Source organism: Colias croceus, chromosome 7 (assembly GCF_905220415.1).
Source record: "Colias croceus chromosome 7, ilColCroc2.1".
In the NCBI taxonomy this organism is placed as follows: domain Eukaryota; kingdom Metazoa; phylum Arthropoda; class Insecta; order Lepidoptera; family Pieridae; genus Colias; species Colias croceus.
This window is the reverse complement of record NC_059543.1, coordinates 10959289-10985695: the sequence shown is the minus strand read 5'-3', so window position 1 is coordinate 10985695 and position 26407 is coordinate 10959289. Positions and strand designations below refer to the sequence as shown.

Sequence of the window (26407 nt, the reverse complement as noted above, 5' to 3'; positions counted from 1 at the left end):
TTTGCAGTTATTGTGAATTAAATTCAGTGGATATTACATAAATTAAGTGGTATCTGTTCGGATTGTTATAATGAATCCAGTATTAACGTGAAATAGAGTGTATATCGCAGCGGCATATCGGTAAGTTTCATCGATTTATCCCTGCTTTATTTGTTTTCGTTCGTTGACCTTATGCTGAATGGAAGCCTCAATTTTCACCTTTGTAAAACAATAGCATTTCTTTTGATTTTATTTTAATATATAAACAAACAATATACGCAGTAAATTTAATGTGTGTGTGAAAGTAAATTCAGACAGTAATAAATACATAAATACTTTGATTTTGCAGATTTCGGGTCTTGAAAAGCAAAAGTAAGTAACTACCTACTATTCTTTTAACTTTTAAAACCTTTCAATTAGAAGTATGTTTGATTTAATTAAGTTATGAGAAATAGTTGCTTGTATTGTATTTTTTTTTGTTACTGTTTTGGTTTTGTTTGGTGAATTTATTTTTATTGTTACATACAAGTAAGTAATTTGTTTTTATTTTTTGTTTGATAGGAATCCAGTAGTACAAAATGCTGTTAGAAAATGTAGTTTTATTTGTAAGTATTGTTTTTTTTCTAATTTATATTTATAAGTTACTGAATTTTTTGTACAAGGTAGGTACTGTATAATTTCAAAGATCTTTGTGATAATGTATTGAGTAATATTATTAAACTTAGGACTGATTTTTCAATCCTTGGTTAAAACTTATTCGACAAATAATGTATAAAACTACCATTTTAAAAACATATTCTAATTGCCCGTATTTGACAGTTTATGTGACATTTTAATATTATTGTGTAATACTGTATCAAAATTGGGGTACTATGGCTTTTCGGGTAACTCTCACAAGTGGTTCAAAAGTTATTTATCTATGAGATCACAGATTGTTGAGATACGTACTGAAAATGGATCATTGCTAAAATCCTCCCCGCGAGCTATTTTTAGAGGTGTGCCACAGGGATCCATTTTAGGCCCCCTTGACATAACCAAGTGTTTCCGTTACTGTCAATATCATATGTACGCGGATGATATCCAGCTTTATATATCCTGTAAACCAAGTTGCACATCGTTAGCAGTAGAAAAAATAAACGAAGAGTTACAGAGGATTGTAGAATGGTCTGAGGAAAATTCTCTTATGTTGAACCCTCAGAAGTCTAAATATATTATTCTTGGAAGTAGGAAACAAGTAAAATCAATCAATAACGCTAAACCTCAAATTATTATTAACAATAGTGTAATTGAAAGTGTCAAAGTCGCATGCAACTTAGGTCTTACAATTGACCCACAGCTCCGGTTCGAATTTCATTTAAATAATGTTGTGAGAAACTGTTTCTATAGACTAAAAATATTATATTCGTTTCGAAATTTCATATCCATATCACTCCGTAAAAAATTAGTTGATAGCTTAATCCTCTCCAAACTAAATTATTGTGATGTAGTTTATGGTCCATGCTTGTTGGTCAGAACGGAGCGAATGATTCAGAGAGTTCAAAACGCATGTGCACGATACTGCTTTGGAATACCTAAAAGAAGTCACATCACTCCTTATCTCAATAAAAATAATATTTTAAAAATGGCTGCAAGAAGGAGATTGCATCTGGCTAATATGATATTTTCAATAATCAAAAAGGAATCACCGAAATATCTTTATGATAAGATTGAATGGAGAGAGCAATCAAATATGTATCCTACAAGAACAACAACGAATCCTCTTATAGTTCCTAAGTATCGTACAAGCGCTTTTCGAGGTAGTTACAAATGGGCAGCAACCCATTGTTGGAATGATTTACCTCCTCCTATTAGGGATAAGAAATCAAAATTCTCATTTAATAAACATTTAACAGCGTACCTTTTAATCAAACAGAAACATGTTTAAACATTTCATTGCTCGTTTGTAATTCTACGCACTTGTCTGGTTTTGGCTTGTATTGTAATGTATATAATTGTATGTAATGTATTGTATTTATTCACTTAACAAAATATAAATTGTTTATTTATAAGTACTACTATTTATGATTTTATTTATTATGTTTTTTTTTATTTATTTTTTTATTATATTTATATTAATTATTTATTTATTACTTATATTGAATATTAACATTAAGTAAATCTTTTTATAAGTAGGTAATTAGACATAAGTATAAATAAGGTGTCGCTGAAAATCAGCTCTGCAGTGAAAGTCTATGCTTTCACTGTAAAATGCTGAGCGGCATTCCTTTTAGCTAGTAGGTTTTATTAATTAGTTTGTAAGTACATAGATTGTTAATTTTTAATGTAACTGGCCTGCTTGCTAATAAAGATTTATTATTATTATTATTATTTACTTCAATGGACGGATAAGTTTTATCCAAGCATTGAAAAATCAGCCCTTAGTCAGCTTACTAAGTCATTTATAGGACAATTTTAGAACACATTATCCATTTCAAATGGTTGGTCAATTTTGTCAAGAATAAATTGAAATAAGATGCTCACTCAGGAAACTTGAGCCAAACAATTGATACATAGATTTAGCATATTATTATAATTAAAAACATCTATTGAAAAGAAAATATATTAGACACTTGAAAAATTTTGTTTTTCACAGATCATTTTTTCTTGAAGAAGGATAAAATTCATAATCCATACATCACTTAAGTCTTTAACTCCTGTCCTTAATATGTTTAATTCAAGAGCCTGTGTAAGCATTTAAAGGAATAAAGTGAAGTTTAATACTATTATCTTATAATCCATAAGCCTCTTAAATGATATCTTGAGGCACTTCTAACGTTTACCCGCTTTATGCAGTAGGTTCGTCTGTAATTTATATTTTTTCGATTATTCTTCCATGCTTAATAAAAGGTGCTAGTTTCGACTGACTAATTTTTTCACAAAGTCGTAAAAATATCTTAAATTGTATTGGTATTATTTTCGCTATATAAATATCGACTTTACCAACTTTTATTTTGAAACAGTACTTGATATTAGTTATATATTTTTTCCTCTAAAATCATCACATGTCAGATGATACGCCAATGCTACAGGAAGGGAAATAAAAAACACAGAGGCGCGTCGTAAAGGCCTCGACAATACACAACAGCAATAAACGACAACCTTATTACCTTTTCAAGGTGTAAAAATTATTTAACATCAAACGTACATCAATGCATCATCGAAGAACCATCGCAACCAGAAACACACAAACAGAAACTTACTAATATTATAAATGCGGAATTGTGTTTGTTTGTCTCTCTTTCACGTCGAAACGTCGCGATTTTTTATATGATTTTTGTGTCAGGTTATATTGTGTGAGGCTACTTTTTTATCGCGATAAAACATTTTATTTCCGTGAGAATATTCTTTGACTACGCAGTAAAAGCAAAGCGGCATGTTACGTATCTTCCCCCAAATAAACTTATAGAAAATCGATAAAACAATCTTAACAATAATTAGTATTCTGCTTCGCTATCTTGTACAGAACTTATAAAAGCCTGTAGCGTAGTTCATAACAATTTTTTTTACAGCAGTATTCATTGAATGAACAACTTCTCAGTGTTATACAAATGACCCGACCGCATCATCAATATTACAATTTTTACAATACAATTAAATTTATTTAATTCCAAAATTTATATTCTTTTAAACTGATCCGCGCCAAAAAGAGAGTACTTTTCGGATGTTGTGTGTAATGTGAATTATTTCATGAATTTGGCTTTTTATGAACAAAGTACATTGCATTACATTCATGTGCATTTAAAAATTCTATGAATATTAATTACCTACCTGATTTATGGCGCTTTCGTCAAATCCTCACGAGAGTGAAAAATCAAAATAAAGATTTAAGAATGGATTACGATAAGTACATAATATAATATGACTAGCTTTTCGCCCGCGGCTTCGCCCGCGTTTTCAAAGAAAAACCCGCATAGTTCCCGTTCCCGAGGGATTTCCGGGATAAAACCTATCCTATCTCTCAAGTTGGATCGAACTGCACATGGTGTGCGAATTTTATTATAATCGGTTAAGTGGTTTGGGAGTCCATTGAGGACAAACATTGTGACACGAGATTTATATATATATTATTAAGAAGATATAAATAACCTAGGTACCTATTAGTTATATTATGCAGCTGGTATTTGTTTATTCAATAATTACTTTCCATATCATAATATTGATTGCATTAAATCTTTATTAAAATTTAAACGAATTAATCCCATATATTTATCCAAATTATGTAATATAAGGAAATTAACATTAACTATTTTTAAAATATGTAGTAGCAATTAAATATTGTTGATATCATACTTATTTTTGCGATAAAATTTATTTAAATTGATTGAAGTATTTTGAAAATGTATTCATGTTCATTATGATTTGAATTGTACATTATTTTTTAAACATATTTTCTTAGTGTATTATACGTACATCGAAGTTCGTACATATTATAACTACGGAGCAATTTCGTTTTGAAAATGAAATTTTTATGTAAAAATATATTTTTACCAAAGTTTGTTCACTTACTTATATTTTATTATTTAATGGTAACATCCAATTTTTAATTATTTTTATGTAGAGATAAAAAATATTAGGATAAGAAACTTAACTAGGTAGCATATCGCTCATTTCCGTTTGACCATTTGGGCATTTTTTATTTTTTTTGTCCATCTTTTTAAGGTCAACTTGATCTATCTATTTTTTACCATAGACTATATATTATACAGTAATCTTTTTGTAATGTTAATTAATCAGATAAAAAATGCTTACGCAACTAGACTGTAATTGGATAATGTTCAGATACACGCATCGAATATTTTACAATAGCCATTAAAAGTATACAGACATTTTATATAGAATAAAGAAATAAAAATAGAATCCAATTGTTCCAAGAATTTTATGTGCAGAGCTTAGAAGTAATTTTTTGTGATACTGAACTTTCATGGTTGATAAGATTAATCAAAACGATAATTCGTAATAACTGAACATAAAACATAAAAAAATCCTAAACTTTATATCGAAGTTTTTATACTCAAACAACTTTATGATGCAAGGCATACAACGATACATACTCAGAAAACGTTTACCATCAGTAGAATCCAATTGTTCCAAGAATTTTATGTGCAGAGCTTAGAAGTAATTTTTTGTGATGTTGATAAGATTAATCAAAACGATAATTCGTAATAACTGAACATAAAACATAAAAAAAATCCTAAACTTTATATCGAAGTTTTTATACTCAAACAACTTTATGATGCAAGGCATACAACGATACATACTCAGAAAACGTTTACCATCAGTGAACAAGTAAAAATATACACCGAAACAGGTACTAGTACAACTCTTTAGAAAGTCATTTGAAAACGTTACAGGAACGATCGTAAAAAGTGCAGCCGAAAAGTACTTGTAGAATATATTCTACTTTCAATGCAGCTACAGTCAGGCAGCGTGGGAGTAAATTTTACATTTTATTGATGTAGGTATTCCGTATTCCAGCACTCACAATTATCCGAGCTGCCTTTTCAGGTCTGCGGCTACATCTTATTGTAAATGCATCTTGCATTGAACAACGAATATTGTTGTGCTGCTGCTCTGAAAATCCATTATTTATTTATTTATTTATTCGAAAACTACACAGCTTACAGTTTGACTTAATCTACTTACATCTATGATACAATACGCCAATTACGAGTTTTACAATTATTATCAATTATATGTATATTTAAAACAGTAACTTATTAAAGAGTGGTGAGTTGTGTGTGTGGGTGAGTGCGTTTGGGTGTGTTTGTGTGTATGTATGTGTGTGCGTGTGAATGATTAAAATGTGTTAGGTACGTTTGATAATATTTTAATTACATTGGATTTAAAACGATTGCGAGGACTGTTAAATATGTCAAGAGTAGAAAATTTTTCATTGTATATCGAAGGTAGGCGATTAAAGAGTGAGTTCTTCATATATTGATTTTTTGTACGTGGTATAAATAATAAAGGAGTATTACGTGTTCGAGTTAGAGGGGTGTTAAAATGTATATTTTCTGTTATTTGGGGGCAGTCTAGTTTGTTGTTCAGGAGATCATAAAGAAACATAATATCTGAAAGAGTACGTCTGTCTTCGAGAGTATTCATTTTAAAGAAAATGCAGGAAAATTTATTTATATATTATTACTATAAGATTTGACTTATGCATTCTCTGACTCTAGCTAGAATTTCGTATTTACCTTGGTCTTTTGGTGAAAATCTTGTTCAGTATATTTTTCTGAGAAATGTTTTCACTAATAGCTGTTTATCTTTCCGATATGAATATTTTTATAAGTATTTGAGGAATATCATCAAAGTATAGACGATATATGTTTAATTGTTTATATAATTTCCAATTGTATGTTGTAATTGATTTCTTTCCGCGTGAGTAATTAACGGGAATTGGCATTCATGGCTTTCCCTAGTAAAAGTAGGAGGAGGTAGGTATATAATAGACTAGCTGCTCCGCGCGGTTTCACCCCCGTGGCTCCACTCCTGTTGCCCGTAGCGTGATGAAATATAGCCTATAACCTTCCTCAATAATTGGGCTATCTAACACCGAAAGAATTTTTCAAATCGGACCAGTAGTTCCCGAGATTAGTGCGTTCAAACAAACAAACAAACAAACTCTTCAGCTTTATAATATTAGTATAGATTACTTGTCAAATCCCTTTAACGAGTTAGAGACTAGGTACTCTGGGTACACTTGTTTATCATAATAGACTTGTGATTCGCCTGCTCTTCGTAACCAATCAATAATTCCCATGTCGACCATCTCGTGACGAATGAAACCCATGAAGCTTACACGTGTCGTATTATGCATTAAACTGTAAAATCACTAGCGCTCTACTTTTGAAACATGGTAGTTATTATTTTGTACAAAAATAGACTTTACATCGAAACCCCGGTAGCTATTAACATTTTCATCGGCGACTAATTGAATAGGACGGCTAAGTGCTGGCTCGATTTGCGTCTGATGGTTTTATGGAGTATTAACATAGAATATACAATACTTACTATAACGCGACGTATATTAATTTTGAGTGGGCTATTTTATGTGTTACGTGTAAAGTGAGGATGTCGTGCCATGAGGCAACTAAATGTTGATTTCCTAAGGAATAAAACTGAATGAAAGTCATTAAGTTTCTTTCCTTGATCAAACCGTAATTACTATTAAAGTATAGTTTAGAACCCTTAAGCTAATTGACCAGTCGTAATTAAAAATGGGGAAGAGAATTTGTGAGAAATAATTATAGCAACTCCACACTATATTAAACTATACTATCTCAATCGTATCATAATTCCATTTGAAATGGAAACAATACAGAAGTTATAACGGATACATGAAGATACTAAATATTTTATTGGTAATTGAACACATTTTAATGATACCAAGGCTAGTGTTGAATTATATTTATTAACACGAACATTGTCACTACAACCTACTAACTACTACATAATTAAAAATATTAATTACGTTGAAGAAATAATCCAATACCGAGTTCATAGAATTCAATCCATAATCCAGCCTTAGCAATTACCTAAAGGTGACGCTACTGAAAGTCGGAAAAAGTAATTAGAGCCCTGAAGCTCTCAACCTTTGTGCGGATGTCGGATATTGAGTTAGTCCTGTATTACTGTCAAAGGGAACGCCACTGCGATCCAGGTATTCGCGGGTAATTTAATCTTTATTAGATAGGGTTTTAGGTCGAGGTCACGAGGATTATTGCTTTTTAAATTGAAGCTGAAATTGTATAGCTTGCTATCAATATTTTCTAGGTATATATTGATAGATCTTGAAGAGAGCTATCGTTATTGCTCATTTAAAAACATGAAGTGGTCAAACACGTATGAAATAAAATATTAAGAATCGTATTAAAATTGAAAATCGTGTGTCGTTAAATTATAATTTACATAATTTATAGTTTACATAATGATAACAATTTATGAGAAAGGATTTATTTTATTCTAATAATAAATTTAGAAAAAAAATTATTCGTATACAGTATACAGTAGTAGGTATTTTATTTATTTTTTAAGTTGGTTTATAAATCAGCTTTTCATTCCATTCCCAAGATTTCCCTTATACCTTGCATATACCGTGTAGAATATCAGAGAATCATGTGTTTTCAAAGAGATTTTATTTTGTTTGGTCAATATTTATTATACACATGCAAAGCGTAGACCTTGTATAAAAAATCTTTTTTTTATTTGTCACAAGAAGTTGTAGGTACGATTTTAATTGCTCGACCAAGAATAACAGAAAGGACTTGCAATTTGCAAGCTAAAAGTTTGTTTACCAACCCCGTTCTCGATCACGTTTCGTTAAAATAAAAACTAAACACAAATATTGGCTTCTCGTCTATAGTATTTATGTTCACATAATATGAAGCGAGCCCAGTCATCGACTAGACTCTAGAGCGGTAGTTTAGTCGCGCCGCCGGCATTGTGACAGTGACATCTATCAATTTTCGCGCCTTTACCGCGTTTGTTTTTTTTACAATTAGCTTTGCCCTTTTTGTATACAGCCAGGAAAAACGTGATATTATTCAAGTGAGTATCTATTTAAAAAATTATAGGTAAACCAGAATCTGATGGCAATTAGGGAAATCAAAATTTTGAGTGTGCAACCCTAGGGAAAATGGACTGAACGATCTTGATACTGCTTATTTTTTATTTTGTCCTCAATATCATAAGTCGTACATTACATAAGTGGACAATACTGTACATACGTAAATATTATGTAGGTACATACTTACATGTATACCTAATATACAATTATACATATTACTTTTATACAGGTAATACATATTATCATTATTTACACATACCTACCTATATTTGTATATTCATTACCAGTATCAGTATGCGATTTGAAATTATCGATATAATGATAATGTAGATCAAAACTGCTTACAATTTTTTATAAAATAAAATAAAAATAAAATAAAACTATGTTTATTTTCGTAAGTATTAACAGATACAGACATTATAAAATTGACTTGGACAGCTTGGACTTGACGAATAGCCGTATTGGAAACTCCTGTAATAAGTTTTCATATATTTATATTCTAATCAACAAGCAATATTAGTTACCTACATACAAAGCCTACATATAATATTTTTTAATTTAAAGTATCAAAACGGGTAAGTCCAATTTACCAATAAAATCTTCAAAATTGAAAATTGTGATGTGTTTGACCCTTCTTCATCGAATGTTTTTCTATACACATTATAAACAACACCTCTTGCTTGTGATCGCATCGGCTTTTTCGACATTTTCGAAGATTTTTTAGACAAAATCTTATAAATTATTCATCAACTGCAAAAAAGACAAATAATTTGACAACCAATTTGATAGTTGTCAAATAAGTTGCCACATGAAAATCTTTTATTTCTTAAATATAAATATGCCATCAGATTCTGGTAGACCTATAGTTTTGTAATGAATTTATAAGATTTTGGTATTTTATAGATATAATATGTGTGATGTGGCCTATATTTCGATAAAGAATTATAATTTAATTATAATATAATAATATTTATTAAAAATATAACTTCTATAATTTTGCAAGAAGGAAAATATACGCTGGCTATCTTACATTACGCGAAGCATTCTCTGAAAATATTTAAGATGCCATTTGCTTCATATATTCTTTTCTCATTTTAAAGTCATTTGTAGATAATAGTGCGAATAAGTTTAAAGGCTTATATTATTGGTAAGGCATCATTATGTGTATTATTTGTATTACGACACTTGTGTTTTCCGGGCTTCTTTAGCTGCGCACTGTACCTGTAATCTATATTATGTTCTATAGTATAAATGTCTTTGTAAAATAAAATAAATAAGTAATTTGAATAATGAAACAATAAAAAAAAAATATAGATCCAGGTTTATAAACGATTAATGATGCGTAAATCACGTATTTTATGAAAATTGAAACGGAAATGTATTTCCCGTTTTTCCCAATAATTGAGTCGATACATATCAAACTCCGGTAAGTCCACTCCCCGCCAAAATTGAGATAACAATGGCGCCAATTTTGAATTGTAAAACTAAACCAGTCTGTTCTTTTCAAAGTTAGGTAAGTCAATCGTATCTTTATTAAAATAAGGTTTAAAGTTAATATTTTTTTTCAAACTCCGGTATGTCCATCGACAGTGGTTTATCAAACTCAGGTAAGTCCATTTCGACCAATCACAGCGCAGTATGGCACTAAAATGGCTGCCATTTCTCTCAATTTTGTTGAAGCTAACATGTGTGACCAATGCTTAGAAATCGTTTTAATTGATAAATGATGGAAGAAAACAGTTTTACTATAGAGGTGGTGGTTCTAGACAAAGCAAGGAAAAAAACAATACCAAAACTAAAACAGACAAGGCTCAGAAAACAGCTAAAAGATAAATGAAACTGACGTACAGCACACGCACAGTAGTTATTTCCAGCCATGAAGCCCAGGGCCGTACTGAGATTTTTTCAACCGTTTTGATTTATTGACCCCTCTCTTTGCCCAGCAGTGGGATGATAAAGGTTAATAATAATAATAATTTGTATCTTTTAATTTACATATTTTATTTTAATGTCCTATACTTACAACGCGACAAACTATCTACCCATTTCCACCACCTCAGTACGTCCCAAAACTGAGTTCTATCAAATCCCTGTAAGTCCATTAGAGATTTTTCAAATTCCTGTAAGTCCAAGACGATGTTTTTCAAAACCCGGTAAGTTTTGCTGGTATTTATCAAACGCCTGTATGTCCAGATTTAAATCTAATTTTGTGGCATAATCATCAAGTAATACATTTCTTTTTCTTCGTAAAAATAATTCTAATTTATTATATTATAACCGTCATAAATTATAAAGCTCCAAACATATTGTTTTTTTAAGTTATTAAAAATACCTCGATTCCCACATTTCTGTTAGAATGGACTTACCGGAGTTTGATATGTATCGACTCAATTCTTTATTAGTATTATGCGGGCAATGATTCTACTACAAATTACTCTCATGCTTCAATGTGCTAGTTATCTTGGTTTAAAATTTAATAACATAGGAATCAAATGTGAATTGGGAATCTTTTATAATTTCTCTCTAAGACATAAAGAGTTTAAAAAAAATACCTATGTTAATCTGACTTTTTACACAAAATTAGAACAAATCGGGATTCCATTTCACGTAGAAGGTTTTTTAAAATATGTTAGATATAGGTACATTTAACAAGCCTGTTTTTTTTTTCTATTAAGTATTTCCATTTGTCTTCATTCGCTCCTTAGAATATTAAATGTTTGTTCTTAAATGTCACATTGTAATGAAATTTAATAAAAGGAAAACTACTGCAAGTTAATATTAAATTCCCGTGCCACTCTAGGAGTGACTGCTATTATTCCGAAGGCGACAACTGACAAGTCTTGCATCTTGACAGTACTACAAGTTCTCTTCATATTTGCACACCCAATCAATGGGTAGAATGTATTAGCCACATAATATTGTAATTAAAACATCTATAATTTGTAACTACATTCTTGCAAATTAATATAATTTAAATTTGAATTTACATCTATACTAAAAATTATAAAGATGAAGAGTTTGTTTGTTTGTTTGAACGCGCTTATCTCGGGAACTCCTGGTCCGATTTGAAAAATTCTTTCGGTGTTAGATAGCTCATTTATCAAGGAAGGCTGTATACCATCTCGCTAAGACCAACACGAGCCGAGCACTGCGGGTAAAACCGCGGAGCACAGCTAGCAAGATAATAACAGTCAGAAAAGGGGTCCTAAAATAGTCTATAGACGCTATTTATCTAGCAAATAGATCATATTATGCGCAATTGCAAGCTGGCAGATGCATCCGGTTGGGGTTGAATCTATCGCCGCATTCACCGCTGTATTGTGGTTTTACTTATTTCAATCAATGTTATTTATTTCTAAAAGCATATTTAGATAGACTGCCTACTTGGTTCAGTTAACTTGTGCATGTAGAACTGATGGGTCCTGGGTAAGATTCCCGGTGGAGACGAAAAAAAGTGTGTCTGGCAGGACACAGAAGGCTGATCGCCTACTTATCCCATCAGTAAAACAGATGTATGCATAATGCATCTATTCCGTACTCCACTAGGATACACGGGACTTTACTTATATCTATAGAACTGGACTGGACTTTTTTCAAAGTCATTTCATGATTAATTAAAACGTTTTAAGACTTAATTTATTAAAATAAGAAAAACAAGATTTAAAATAATACCTAATATTATTTTGAATCTTGTTTTCTTAATAATACCAAAAACCTGCAATTAAATATGTATTAAAAAATTTGCATTATTTTTTATAAATAGTTCATTTAATATTAATGATACATCTCGTTCAAGGTTATTCAAATGAAAACAAAAAATCTGTTTCACTTTCGAAAACCTTTTTTTATCAGATGTGTGTACGTGATCCATTTTATCTAGGTATACTAATATTACCTACCTATAAAGAGGAAAGGTTTGTATGTAATATGTATATGTATGGTTTTCACGCATAAACTACTGGACCGATTTTGATGAAATTTGGCACAGACAATCTTTAGACCCTGAAAAAGAACATAGGCTACCTTTTATTGCGAAATATGTACCACGGGAAAAGCCGGTGCGGACCGCTAGTATATTTATATTGTGAAATTATATTTGGTAAGAAATTGATTCCAATGTAGTTAAATATTCAAATTGAATTAATTACCCGGTTTATGTTTTCAGTCCCTACTATCGACATACCTACCGAACAATCGAAGATTCTTCAATTAACGTACTTTATCTAGAGTCGTGAAAAACATGCATTCATATATAAACTTAATAATTCGTTTTTCTTCTTTGTATTTTTTAACTTAGCTTAATAACGTAGGTAGGTACTTTTTTTACGTTTTATGCTTTATAATATGTATCCATAACATCCTCGTTCTCGGTTGTTATAACTATTAAATATTAATTACTTTTTTATGAATCCAAAGAACAGAAAACATGCATCACATTGATAGAGGTCATATTTCTAATTTATATCGAAATAAAAAAAAAAAATAAAACATCGTAATATTTTGCTAAAGAATAAGCATCTAACTAACGACGTTTTATCATTTTATGGATATTATGGTAATTCATTTACAATTTATTGATTGTACTTATAACAAGGCATGTTTAGGTTAGTACTGATTATTATTTGTTTTACGTTAGTGTTATCACAATATTATGTGATTTCTGTTCTAATAAATAGTAGGTAGGTATATATGACAATTTACTGATTATGCATCAATTTTTTCATAGTAGATTGTAAGTTGTACCAAATTATAATACCTAATAGCTACTGTAATGTAGTTCCGTCTACGGCTTAGCCTGAAAATATTTCAGGATAAAAATCAGTTTGATGTTTTTAGAATAAAGCGTTCCTCTTAAAAAACTATCTCTTTGAAAATTTTACAAATAAGTACATCTATCTGCACGCTCTTTATAAAAAATACTATTGAACATTTTTAAATACGTCGCTCCAAAGTTATGTAAGCTGCTTGTTATTGTAACTTGTATTACGTAGAACTTCAGTGACAAGAACTTAAATTTTCCACGCTCAAATAATTACAATGCAGAAGTCAGTACAAAGTAGTGCAAGCAAAAGTTACCATAATGATGTAAAAATTAAAATATCCAATATTACATAAAAAATGTTTATTTACTTCATCAAGACTTCATCAGTATTCATTTTATTTATTTGTGTATTGCAAATAAACATCGATTTAAAAGAATAAAAAAGCCTTCATCTGATTAAACCACGTGTGTTTTATTTTTAACGAAACTTACATAACCACATCTTTTTTCGGCTGTGCTAATTTGAATTATGTTAATTTTAAGCGCAAAAAGTGGACCCATTTGACCTTTATCGTAAATTTTATTCGATTGTCATACGCTCGTCGCTTCGTTATACCTATAGCTCAAACTCAAACATGTATTTATTCAACTAGACTTTATTTAGAAGCGATTTTGAATGGTCCAAAAAAGCAGTTAGTTGAAAATGATATAACTTATAAGTTAGTTGATCAAACAGTAGACAAATACAATTGTAGCATTTAGGAGTTATCTCCTAAGTATGAGAAATGGCAATTATAAGCTTGCTTCGTACCACAGGGAACTTGAAACATGAGGAGGTACAGTTCGCGGCGGTTTGGAAGTTATCCGTTAGTGCATGTGCGTTTGAAAATCCCGCTTTTATACCTAAATAATTTGCGTATTGTGTATCGGAATGTACGCTGTTCTGAGCCGCCATTAAGTTTGAATCGTACTGTACTGCAAAATGTAATTACATTCCGAGCACAAGAACACGTGAGATATAGGTAGGTACTTCTTTTATTGTAATAAACGACTTATTATTTTTCTTTCTCGCTCAACAAGTTGTGAATACAGAAGCGAGATCATATGCGGGGAGTGTTAATATTTTGCTTTGTCTTTTCTATTGTACATAACAACACATCTAATTGTTTTACGTAGTCGTCGTACGTTAAATCGTAGCTAATATAAAAATTAAATTTATCTTTGGAACATTTTCAATAAAATGCGATTATTTTCTTAATCATAATCATAATTCCATTTTCACTATTATATTCTGCCTTACGCGATAAAATAAGCGCTTTTCCCGTAGCCCGGTGACCTTTAGCCTTTGCCTATATAAGTCATATCACCATTATAGTGGGTAGTGTGTACTATTTATTAATTATTATACTTTAGCTAGTTCGCTGGAAATACCGAACATTGTAATTGACACAAAACATGTCGCTGAAATATTCCACTCACTCGGCACTCAATTCAAACTCGGTTCAAAGGGTAGCTTTAATATATCTGCCCGATTCTGACATAACATTATAAAGGCTGTCAAAAACATGAAGGCATTGTGAGGAATATTTTTAAAGAGCGCAGCTAGTTGTGCTGAATAAACTACGTTTGATTGTAGAAATTTAAGGATGTGATGTTAGGTAACCTATAGAGAAAAAGAACCTTTTACAGTTTCATTTTCTATTTTAGAAAATGTTATCCATTTGCTATTATAGCATTTCTGGGACAAAACCTTTTTCCATTTATAAAGATTACAAAAATCAGAAAAGAAATACGCGAACAATCTTGGTAAATCCAGTAGTAAGTACTGGCTTACGTTCAGTTAAAAATTTAAAAGCTTCTTTAGACGGTAAAGTAACAGAAGAAGTTAAAAAAAGTGACGCTTGAGTAACGTAAAGGGAAATTTCCTTCGACGAATATTAAACACTTGAGCGTACTCACTTACTTTGTGACAATTGACAAAGAACTAATTAAAGACATTATAGTATTTCAGTTTTCCCGACTGTCCAAGAATTGAGTTTGTTTCCATCGTTCTTTCTAAAGCTGAAACAATTGGATTGGCTATAGTTGATAATTAATTATCAAAAACCACAGAACAATGTAACAACTCATAACACGTTTTTTAATGATTTTACTTCGTGATTTAGTACCTAATATAAATCATGTTATCACTTGGTTATCACATAAAATTTTTACGTCTCAGTTTAAATAAAATAGATGGATTTGCAAATCTCTCCCAAATACGTCAGTATTTTCTTTTATTCATATAATTAATATGTTAAGTCTAGACATTAACCATTGTATTAACTTACAAAAAACATTATTACATCAAGACTGAAACCATTGTCCAATGTAAGAATCGAACCGTTGCTGGTTATGCTATTATTACCAGCCTACCATTAAGTTGTTGCTGGTATTCATAATATAATATATTAGGTATTTATTTTAAATGTGTCTCATTTAATCAACAAAATATTCCTTTCGAAAGCTTCGCATGTTTATGATAAGTGACCGATATATATTTTGATCAGCTACGAATTCAATTGAAATGCGTGGTAAAATAAACGCACTGGGATGGCAGAGCGAGGCTGCTCCTAATAGGGTAATAGTACAATTTTGTTTGGACAGCACGTTCGACCTTCTCTGACCGTGCATCTTAAGTAGACGTATCGTCGTGGACACTGATTTATTATATGACATAACAATTTTTATCCGACGAAATTTTCCCACAAAAATTTGAATAAAATCACATCTTCCTAAGTAACTATACATAAATATGTATATGTACGTCATATTTACGTGTTAAGTTATTTTGCCTACGCTTCAAAAACTCTAGAAGTTCTGCATCGTTTGAGATCAGTTTTGACATGATTTGTTATATGTTACGCGTCAGGGAGTTTTGTAGATTTTTCCTCAATTCGTATCCGTGCAACCACAGAAAAGTGTTAAGATAGAGCAATAAATATGTTCATATAAATAAACCATTGGATTTTTAAATGCAGATACTAAAATATACATAATATTTTAGGATGGAGGTTGGAGTCCGGCTGGTAGGCGTGATCCTGCGCATACTGAACCTGCTCCTTACGCCAATATTCTGGCTTCGAGCGCGCAACAACAAGCGAGTGCCGCCAATCAAAGACGACATCCTGCTGAGGAGCGCGACCGACCTGGCCGCTGCTATACGGAAAGGAGAGGTATTATTGTCAACCGACTTCAAAAAAGGAGCTGTTTCTTAATTTGAATGTATTTTTCTTTGTTATTTGTATTTTGGCTTGTTACCTCATAACTTTCGACTGGGTGAACCGATTTTAATAAATATTTTTCTATTTGATAGCTGGTACCGTCTCTAGTTCTGAAATTTTTAAGGTGGTTTATTTTTTGTTGGGATACTTAATTGTGTATTCTGATCAATTTTCAAATAACGAAATACATAAATTTTGGCAGTGAAAGTTGCATGATTAAATTCAAGTCGTGTTTACTCGATATGGTGCTGGCTACATGGTGGGTCAATCATATTCTGGCAATGCTTGATGAGTAGTGTTTTTATATAATGTCAAAAAATTACAACATAAGCGTAATGAGTAGGTACTATTATATGTCTTTATGTGGTTTTTGTACTAATCCATAGTGGCTTTTATTCAGAAATCACGTTCCGTTTTGTGTGTAATAGGTAATGTATGTTTACCAGCTTCCCGCCCGCGACTACGTATGCACTTCACGTTATCAAGCGACAGCCAACGTTTTCCATACAAATTAATTGTACCCTCTATTTAACTACGGCTTGAAGTTTTGTGTTCCCGACAAAAAGTGTTGTTTTTGCATGTTTGATAATAATGAATTTAGTTTATTTTAGTTTAAATGTTTTTATAATGTTCTCTCTTTTCTAAGATATAGGTCAAATTTTTTTGTTGCAACACGAGTATAAAATCTATTATAATGTGAAGTAATGTTGTGATTGTATCTTACAAAGTGTAAACAATATTATGTAAATAGTCATAAATTTTAATAAAAATCAAAAATAAAAAGATAAACTCACAAGTATTTAAATGTTAAACACTTTTTTTTTTTTATTTGAAATAAAAGTGCTGTGTACATTCTCTTTTGCACTGAAAATAAAGCGTGATGTTTTGTTTACAATTATGCAATATAACCGGTTCGATATTTATTTTTATAGTCACCCAATTTTGCTTGTTTATATTTATTTTTAAAACAACTCAAACAATGTTTTATAGATTGTTTTTTGGTGAACATTTTATATAATGTTAAAATTATAATGTTACACTAAGGTTACACTATAAAAATATCCATAAAAAGGGGTCGTGCAAAAATGTTATTATACCTATATACAAATTTTAATTAATTCGATAACGTTCGTAGTCTAGATGTAGGAAAATAAAATGCATAATGAAATGTGTTATAATTTTGATTTAATAATATATAAGTTTTCAAATATAGTTGTGTTAAACATTTGTTATTAAATAGTGTTTATAATATTATGTTCGAGTCGTGTAGGCCGAAAATTACAAATTTTTCATGGCCTGTCAGAGGAAATAAGTATTCCAATTTCCAGAGTAGAAAATATTTTATTCACCTAATGTACTTCTGCATTTTGCAGGATAATTCCCGTTCACCGATGCACAATACAAATAAACTGCAAACCATTCGATACACGGATAAAAATTTAATCAGAATGGAAACAATAAGTAATTGTTGTATTCTAAATTCGGCCATACCGAGCTTTTGTTTTGAAACGATGAACAATTCACATGCAGAATTGAAAATAAAACTTCGTTCGTAGCATCGCATTGGCAATTCGATAGTTGCAAATAGCTACATATTTACAAATAAAATAAAATGTTATAGGTAGCAGATGTACCTAAAAATAGACTTTGCCTGATCATATTAGCACAGTATAAATATTTTATATTAGTCAGTAGACAGTAGTTAATTTACATAACCAGATAAATTGAAACTAGCAGTAGAACTGTTAAGAGCTTGCGAATTGTATGTATTTAACAAATTATGTGTATTATTCACTCAGTTATGAAAATTTCGAATCACTTATTGGGCAATATCTCTGCTCAACGAACGATGCATTATTGTGGATTTATATGGGCAGTGCTTACACTCGTACAATATAAAATTACCTAAAATAGGTCTATAACATACGTACCTATGTTCGTTGAGCATTAAAAATTTACAGGTAGCTTCACCCATGGGACAACCTATGTCGTAATATTACCGTACACATCATATTCTCCAAAGTTGATGGCAATAAACATTAAATTTCAGGCTTTTGTATTTACTCTAACTTTCTGACCCACCAGCTCACAAGTGAAAGAATAACGCTCGCGTTCATCGCGCGAACCCAAGAAGTGAATATTCTCCTAAATGCCGTGGTCGATGATAGATGTAGTGCAGCTCTAGAAGAAGCCCGAGCATTAGATCTGGAGATCAGTAAAGCTAGACGGGAGGGAAGGGTGGAGCAATTGTTTAAGGATAAACCGCTGTTGGGAGTCCCGTTCACTGTTAAGGAGAGTTGCTCTTTGGAAGGTTAGTAATTTTACATAACTTGGTCAGTATTTCCGGAGGTGTTATAATTTTGGGAGCTTTTTAAAGTACAGTTAAGTAAACTTAATTAAAAATATTTACCACTAGCTTTTCACCCGTGGTTATTACCATGGAAACCACATACTGTACCGCAATGCAATGTACCCTATAGTTATCACACTTATCAGACTCTAGACTCTAGTCTCTTAACTACTTCAAGACACAAACAATATCTAATCGTAGAATAACTTCAAATATACTTTCAAAAAGACATTCAAATAAACTTTCGCATTTTTAATATTAGTAAAGTTTGCCTTCACAGAGAATTACAAGCATTAATTACAATGAGAAATATTCCTAGGTCTATCAAACGCAGTAGGATGCCTAGAATTCGCGGGTCGGAAGGCTACCAAAGATGGGGAAGCGGTTCGTCGCATGAAGCTAGCTGGAGGCATTCCCTATTTAGTGACCAATACGCCAGAACTTTGTCTCGGGTGGGAAACCACCAATTTGCTTTCTGGGACCACGAATAACCCGTACTGCTTGAATAAAACGCCTGGAGGCTCTTCGGGAGGAGAGGTAAGATCTTAAATCTGCTTTAGACTAAAATATAATCGGAAATCCATCTTTATTTATGTATAGGGTGAAAAATTTGAATCCAGTACCGTTTTGATGTTATAATTAGTAATTATGTCTTGTTTTCAGTATAAGATTGATCTGATTTTTGTAACCAGATTATTATGACTATATTAGCTAATAAATTATAACGTTTGAAAAATTTACAAGGATCCTATAGGAAAGGTAAACATGTTGAATTAGAAAAGCTAATACAATGAACTATTCTCGTCCCAGTTTATGCGGTATTCGCCATAATTTATTTACAGGTAAACTGATTGAGCTCCGCTAGCTTCACTCAATTATTGCTCTAGTTGGATTAACATCGAGTCGATGTGGTTTTGATATTTGTGTATATTTCAGTATACTTGAAGTTTTCAAATTCAAGTCACAAACTTGAATAAATTGCTTCAATTTTCATTTACTTAGATCCTTTGACTTTCCCTGTTGGGCTTATGTAAGAAATGATATGATATATTTGAGTAAATCTTTCATGGTAAAAACCATTAGGGCGCTTGTGCACTACAAAGAATTTTACTGTCCGGCATTCCGATTTTTTACGGTCCGGTTTTGCATGAAAAAACCGATGAATTGCTTGTGCACCTGTCCGTCTTTACTCGGATCAGTGCGGTACAGTCCAAGGAAGTTTGGCGGTATAATGCTATCATAAATGATTGTTTTTGCATTTTACAAGAAACGAGTAAAAAATATAGAAGGTGAAATATTATATTACTTCGTTATAATAAAAAGTAAAGTTCCGTAAGAGATTTAAAATGTGTTTCACTTATTTATTTTAATCGGTGACAAGGAGCTAAAGCTATTCCCACTTGAACTTTAACTTACCAACACTTACTTAGATAATAATTATAGGTCAATGCTCGGTCAATGTATATAAAATAACAATACCGACTTCTCAAATCTCATTGCCAACTAAAAGAAAGTAAAACAAGAGGTTGCTTTTAATTGGCATATGCAGTAAAAAGAGTAAAATCCAAGCAAGTGGGCATTCGAAAACAATTATACCTACAGCGACTCGTAGACACAAAAAACCATCCGGAATAGGGAAAAGTAAAATGTCGGACAGTAAAATTACGTATAGTGCACAAGCTAGTATTTAGATTAATGGCAGGCCATACCGGACCGTAAAAAATCGGAATGCCGGACCGTAAAATTCCTTGTAGTGGACAAACGCCCTTAGGGAAAAATGTATCCAAAGAAGATAATATTGTTACATTTAGACATATTTCATTCTTTGTATAAAATAATATCGTTAAAGAGCACTTAGATACGTAACTCCGTCCCTATAGTATTTCATAAACAGACAATGATGTAATATTTGTAAACATAGTGTGCAAATTGAGTACTTGAAGCGTATTTGAACAAATATATCCTTCCAAGGATTATTTTAATCATTGTGTATTTGTTTGGTCTATAGTCTTTAAACCCGAGTAAAGAGGTCAGCGAGCATGATTGATAGTTGTAGGGCTTTTAACTTAGTTTTAAAGTTTAAAATAGACTAACCTAACAGATTATTGTGTTAAAAATATTTTTTATTGCAATTTGAAATATCAACATGGAGTAAATGTTTGTTTCTAGAGCAAATATTTAGTTGCATAGAATTTCAGGCTGGAAAATGGTTTTAGAAACTTCATTTCGTTGGAATGAGGAAAGATATTCACTGTTTTTTTACCTATATTTTTTATTACCAACGTGGATTTATGTGTTCTGATACTGAACTAGTTAGAAATAATTAATAGAGTTTGAAATAATTCTACCAAGATTTTTATGTGTAGTAGATCTTATAAAGTGGATGTAATCACCATAAAAGTATCTAAATCAACCCATGAAGCACAAAGCACATGTGTTGAGACTCTATTAAAATTCAGTATTTTACATTTTTTAACTTTCAGGCGGCCTTATTAGCATGCGGCGCGTCACCAATAAGCGTGTCATCGGATATCGCAGGCTCCATTCGCATCCCGGCGGCTTTCTGCGGCGTGTTTGGACACAAACCGAGCCCGGGTTAGTATTTTTTTATGTATTTGGCATTTTGGTTATTTAGATTACGATTACTTATAAATAAATGTTTTGTATTTTAGGATTGAGTTTTTTTTGTCAAATCCTGCGAACTGATTAGATAATTTTGTGGTTAATTGCTATGGGTCCAGATTTGTCTACTTTAATTTTATTGGTTATCGCTAGCATTAAAAAATAAAATTTAACTTTTAATAATTAAAATCAATTGCGTAGAATGATCAAGTCATGATAAGTGTTTAAAAAAAGTGCAAGAACTTTAACAAGACAATCCACGTTTGCCACCATAAGACATGTAGATAATATTAGTAAGGTGCTTGTTTGCGTGTGTGCATTTACATACAGCTGTTTATATTTATGTGTATGTATAACTAATCAGTAATTTGATATGCAAGAACTATAACTATAACACCACCAATAAATTCCAGGTATAATACCAATAGAGGGTCACATTCCCACCCTTAACGATGAGAACTACAGCAAGTTCCTAGCGGTAGGGCCCATGAGTCGACATGCGGAGGATCTGCCCTTGCTCATGAATATCATGGGCGGGGACGCGTGTAAGAAATTGGATCTGGACAAACCGGTGGATTTCACAAAATTGAGGGTAGGTTTGGAAATTGTACAGGATATAGATTTTTTTTGTAGTTAGCGGTTTCAAGTTATATTCCTGCGCTTAAATTCTTCGATAACATATTTATAGAGTCAAATTCTTATAAATTTAAATTTGTATAAAAAATGATCGGATCCAAATCCAAGGTATCACTGTCACATTGATAACAGTCGATCCACTAAAATAAGAAAGATTTCTGGTCCGCTCAATTCGGCTCAGTTCTTAAAACTATATCTTTATTCTTTGGAAAAGCTTGAAATGCCTTCAAAACTAAAATATATGATAACAAACTACGATACATTTGCATTTTATTTACGAAAAACTAAATTTAGCAACTAACCTCCTACCCCTGACCAAGAGGCAATGCAAAAAACATATAAAAAATTTATTTTGTGGTATGGACTACGAACACACCGAAAACTTCCATAGACCATTAAAATAATTCTACAAACTCACTCAAGTCATCCATCCTATCTCATTCACTCTCAGAAATTTATTCAACTAGCATATTGTTTCGTAGTTAAGAATTTACCTCTGTATAAACTATATGTAAATAGATGTAAGCTGGAAGAGACTATTCTCCACAACACAGGGAATCCTAGTGTGGAGATTAGTGCATTGTATTATCTACAAAATGTTTAAGTAACAATAAAGATTTTTGTATTTTTTTTTTTAGGTGTTCGTAATGACGGAAGCGTCGAAATCAATAGCGCTGTCCCGAGTGAGTAGTGACATACAGCACGCGCTGCGACGAGCTGCCAACGCGCTGCAGGCGAAAGGCGCTACACGGTGCTATGTGAGTATTATACACACACACACAACTGACATAATATCCTATCCTATCCTACTAATTAAATACCTATTATAAATGCGAAAGTTTGTGAGGATAGATGTGTGTGTTTGTTTGTTACTCTTTCACGCAAATACTACTGAACGGATTACAATGAAATTTAGCACACATATAGAGGGTAACTTGGATTAACATATAGGATAGGTTTTATCCTGGAAATCCCACGGGAACGGGAACCATGCGGGTTTTTCTTTGAAAACGCGGGCGAAGCCGCGGGCGGAAAGCTAGTACTTAAATATGACCTTACCCTTACACTAACACCGTTTGACTTGACTTTATATACATACAACTAGCAAACAAACTGCTATACGTTCCCTTAAACTTGATTTTACACTACAAGCAAACTCACTTCTATTAGTACCTACAATTATTTGAAATTTTAGACACACACTAAACTTAATTGCATTCCATTTGACACTTTATACACATACCATTAGATTCCTTGCTGCTATACTTATCCGTAAAAATAATGGATATATTTAAACATATACTGGTTATACTGAAATAATAATATTATTTTTTTCAGGATGATTTTAAAGATCTCGACGATTCGGTTGAGATGTCCATTTCTGTGTTTTTCGCTATGAAGGACATTCCAAACATGCTACAAGACCCGGCTAATCCTAAGGTAAACATTTTTTTGCTTTTCGCCTGAAATACTAGTTTTTTACTTAGGAATATAACATTAATGAAACTAACACAACAATTTGAATTTCAGCAAGACAAAAACCTTTTTACGGAACTGGTAAAATACGTTTTTGGTCTCGGATCTCGATCTCTTCAAGGGCTGGGTTTCGCACTCATACACAAGTCAAATTTATTCATTCCCGATAATAGAACTAAATACTATCAAGAAAAGGCTGAGAAGTTTAAGGAACATATCCAGGTATGTAAAGCCAATAAATGTGTGGTGTTTTAAATAACTAGATTGACAATCCGGCTCGAAGGACCATGTGAATGGGGTAATAGAATGTTGAATTAATGAATTAGATATTTTTGAAAATGTATGCTTCACGCGCTCATTTAAGTTTTGTGTTTGCCTTAAATTTAAATTGTAGATGGAACTATTATATCGCTACGAAAATGATATTGTCGGGCAAATAGGGTAAGGTAGGTATATTACAAATGTGTTCCAGATTACCTAATTGATCCTTTAAAATTCATGTCATATTTAAAGCAATATTTTTTTTAGTAGTAAACATTTTTTTCTTTCATGAATAGAAGTTAGAAATAATAATTCGTAAATACATATTTCTAAGACGATACTTAGAATTATTTTAAATAATTGTCCATTTTTGCATTTTCCGTAATACGCAATACGTTTCCGATCAACATAATGAAACGCGTTCGGTATTCCAGCGGTTGCTAGGCGACACGGGCGTGCTGCTGTACCCGGCGCACAGCGGGCCTGCGCACGCGCACGGCCGCGTGTTCGTGCGCGCCGCTGGTGTTGCCTACACCATGCTGCACAACGTGCTGGGCCTGCCCGCCGCCGCCGTGCCCGTGCCCGCGCGCCCGCTGCCGCTCGCCCTGCAGGCACGTGCCCACACACACACACACACACACACACATGTATACCCCACACGCTCACATACACACACACACACACACATACATACCCCACACGCTCACATACACGCACACACACATACATACATACCCCGCACACTCGCATATACACACACCAAACACATACACACTCATATAATATATACCCCGCACGCTAAACATCATTGGAGCAGATGTTCGTCCTGAAACGCTAGTTGCAGCGATGCTCTCATCGAAGCAAATATGGGAAGCAACAAGCAACTTCACAACAGAGACATTAAAAGACCTACGAAGCAAGGAGCAGATGCGAAAAGCTGTGACGTAATACCTAAATAAGAAGAAGTGCAGCAATGCTATACGTCCCCCCGTGAAGTAAAGCCTAACGGCCATACCGCGGGGATACGGACTGGAGAAAGAGGGTTGTTTTAGTCGGTATGGACCATGAGACCATGATCGAGGCCGACATACCAGGTCGCAGATCATAACCTGAGATACTTAACAGTATTTTTTCCCTCTATAATAAAAAAATACACAAATACCCCGCACATATACACACACACATACCCCGCACATATACACACACACACACACACACACACACATACCCCGCACATATATACACACATACCCCGCACATATACACACATATACACACACGCACACACACATACGAAGACGTATGATACAAACAGGCACACGAATATCCACTTACGCCATGCATACAAAGACAAGTACATGCCTCACAAGCATAATCACAGCAGGCTGCTGCAGATGTAACTGCCCAGGCACGATGGTACTTATGCGCAGTAATCCTCACACACATTTCACTCCCGCTATTGTTAAATGAAACTTAGGTATGATTGTAATATTATTTTTCCAGGTTATAGCAGCTCCAAATCAAGACCGCCTATGTTTAGCAGTAGCCAAAGAATTGGAAAACGCCTTCGGAGGCTGGCAATTTCCCCATGCTTAAATTTTAGGATACTACTTGTAAATAATTTCTTGTATTGTTATTGTAACCGTAAACATTATAACTAATGTCAAGATAAAAATTATTTTTTAAAATTATGTACAGATTTTTATTGTGAATGTTGTAATGTAAGAGACTTTTTAAAAGAGATTTTTACATGTGTTTCTATAAATAAACTGATGAAAATAACTGAATGAAATATCAATTGAATAATGCCAAAATATATTTTACAATTAGCACTCAAAGTCCACTTTCATATACCTACGCATAAAGTATTAACATTATTTTGTGCGCACAATGCACATATTGTAATAAGAGATTTAAATTGTGAATATTATAAAATACATATTACATAAAATAAAAGTAATTTTTAGCACAGAGCCATCTCTGTTGTTGTATCATTCATAGTTCATTAAATTTACTTATAAAGTTGAATGTGATACAGCCACTAGTATAACGTGGTATTGTTGGGTAAGTTGAAAGTATTCTTTAGGATAAGTACTTATTTAATTCTTCTCTGTTTCAATGAGGATTTAAATTCCCTTCTTTTCTATGGAAATGGAATGAAGACAATTGATAAAAATATTTATTAACTGTCATAAGTTTTACTATTCATGTTATCAATAATAATAAATTTAGAAAAATACCTACCTACTAATTTAAACTGGTTTTTGCCTAATATTTATTGTAAATAATGAAATAATATACAACAATTTTAATAAATATAATAGTATATAATTTAATTTGGTCTGTTTACAATTATATATTTAATGAAGTAAGAATCTCGAAAAATCTTTATTTTGTTGATGTTTTTTAATGTTTGGTTTTGCTACAAAATAAATCTTCATGTGATAATG

The 26407-nt window shown here is 32.1% G+C and overlaps 1 protein-coding gene across 2 annotated transcripts; it reads left to right on the top strand.

The window, feature by feature from the left end:
• Positions 1–26407, top strand: LOC123693101 (fatty-acid amide hydrolase 2-A-like). 2 transcript variants are annotated; one of them, XM_045638062.1, is made up of 13 exons: positions 1–120; positions 329–351; positions 541–584; positions 16396–16564; positions 18698–18923; positions 19282–19499; positions 21446–21557; positions 21998–22176; positions 22859–22978; positions 23559–23660; positions 23751–23918; positions 24392–24568; positions 25461–26407. In XM_045638062.1, exons 4-13 carry the CDS (start codon positions 16397–16399, stop codon positions 25551–25553), a joined length of 1563 nt encoding a protein of 520 aa, XP_045494018.1. In that variant the 5' UTR covers positions 1–120; positions 329–351; positions 541–584; position 16396; the 3' UTR covers positions 25554–26407. The 2 variants fall into 2 exon arrangements, with proteins under 2 accessions (XP_045494018.1, XP_045494017.1); XM_045638061.1 differs by lacking the exons at positions 1–120; positions 329–351; positions 541–584 and adding an exon at positions 8422–8568.

Excerpts from the sequence above, each read along its gene's own strand:
- LOC123693101 (XM_045638062.1), top strand. The coding sequence starts at position 16,397 with ATGGAGGTTGGAGTCCGGCTGGTAGGCGTGATCCTGCGCATACTGAAC. Across the intron at positions 16,565-18,697 it reads CTGCTATACGGAAAGGAGAG|CTCACAAGTGAAAGAATAAC; the intron begins GTATTATTGTCA and ends CTGACCCACCAG. Across the intron at positions 19,500-21,445 it reads GAGGCTCTTCGGGAGGAGAG|GCGGCCTTATTAGCATGCGG; the intron begins GTAAGATCTTAA and ends TTTAACTTTCAG.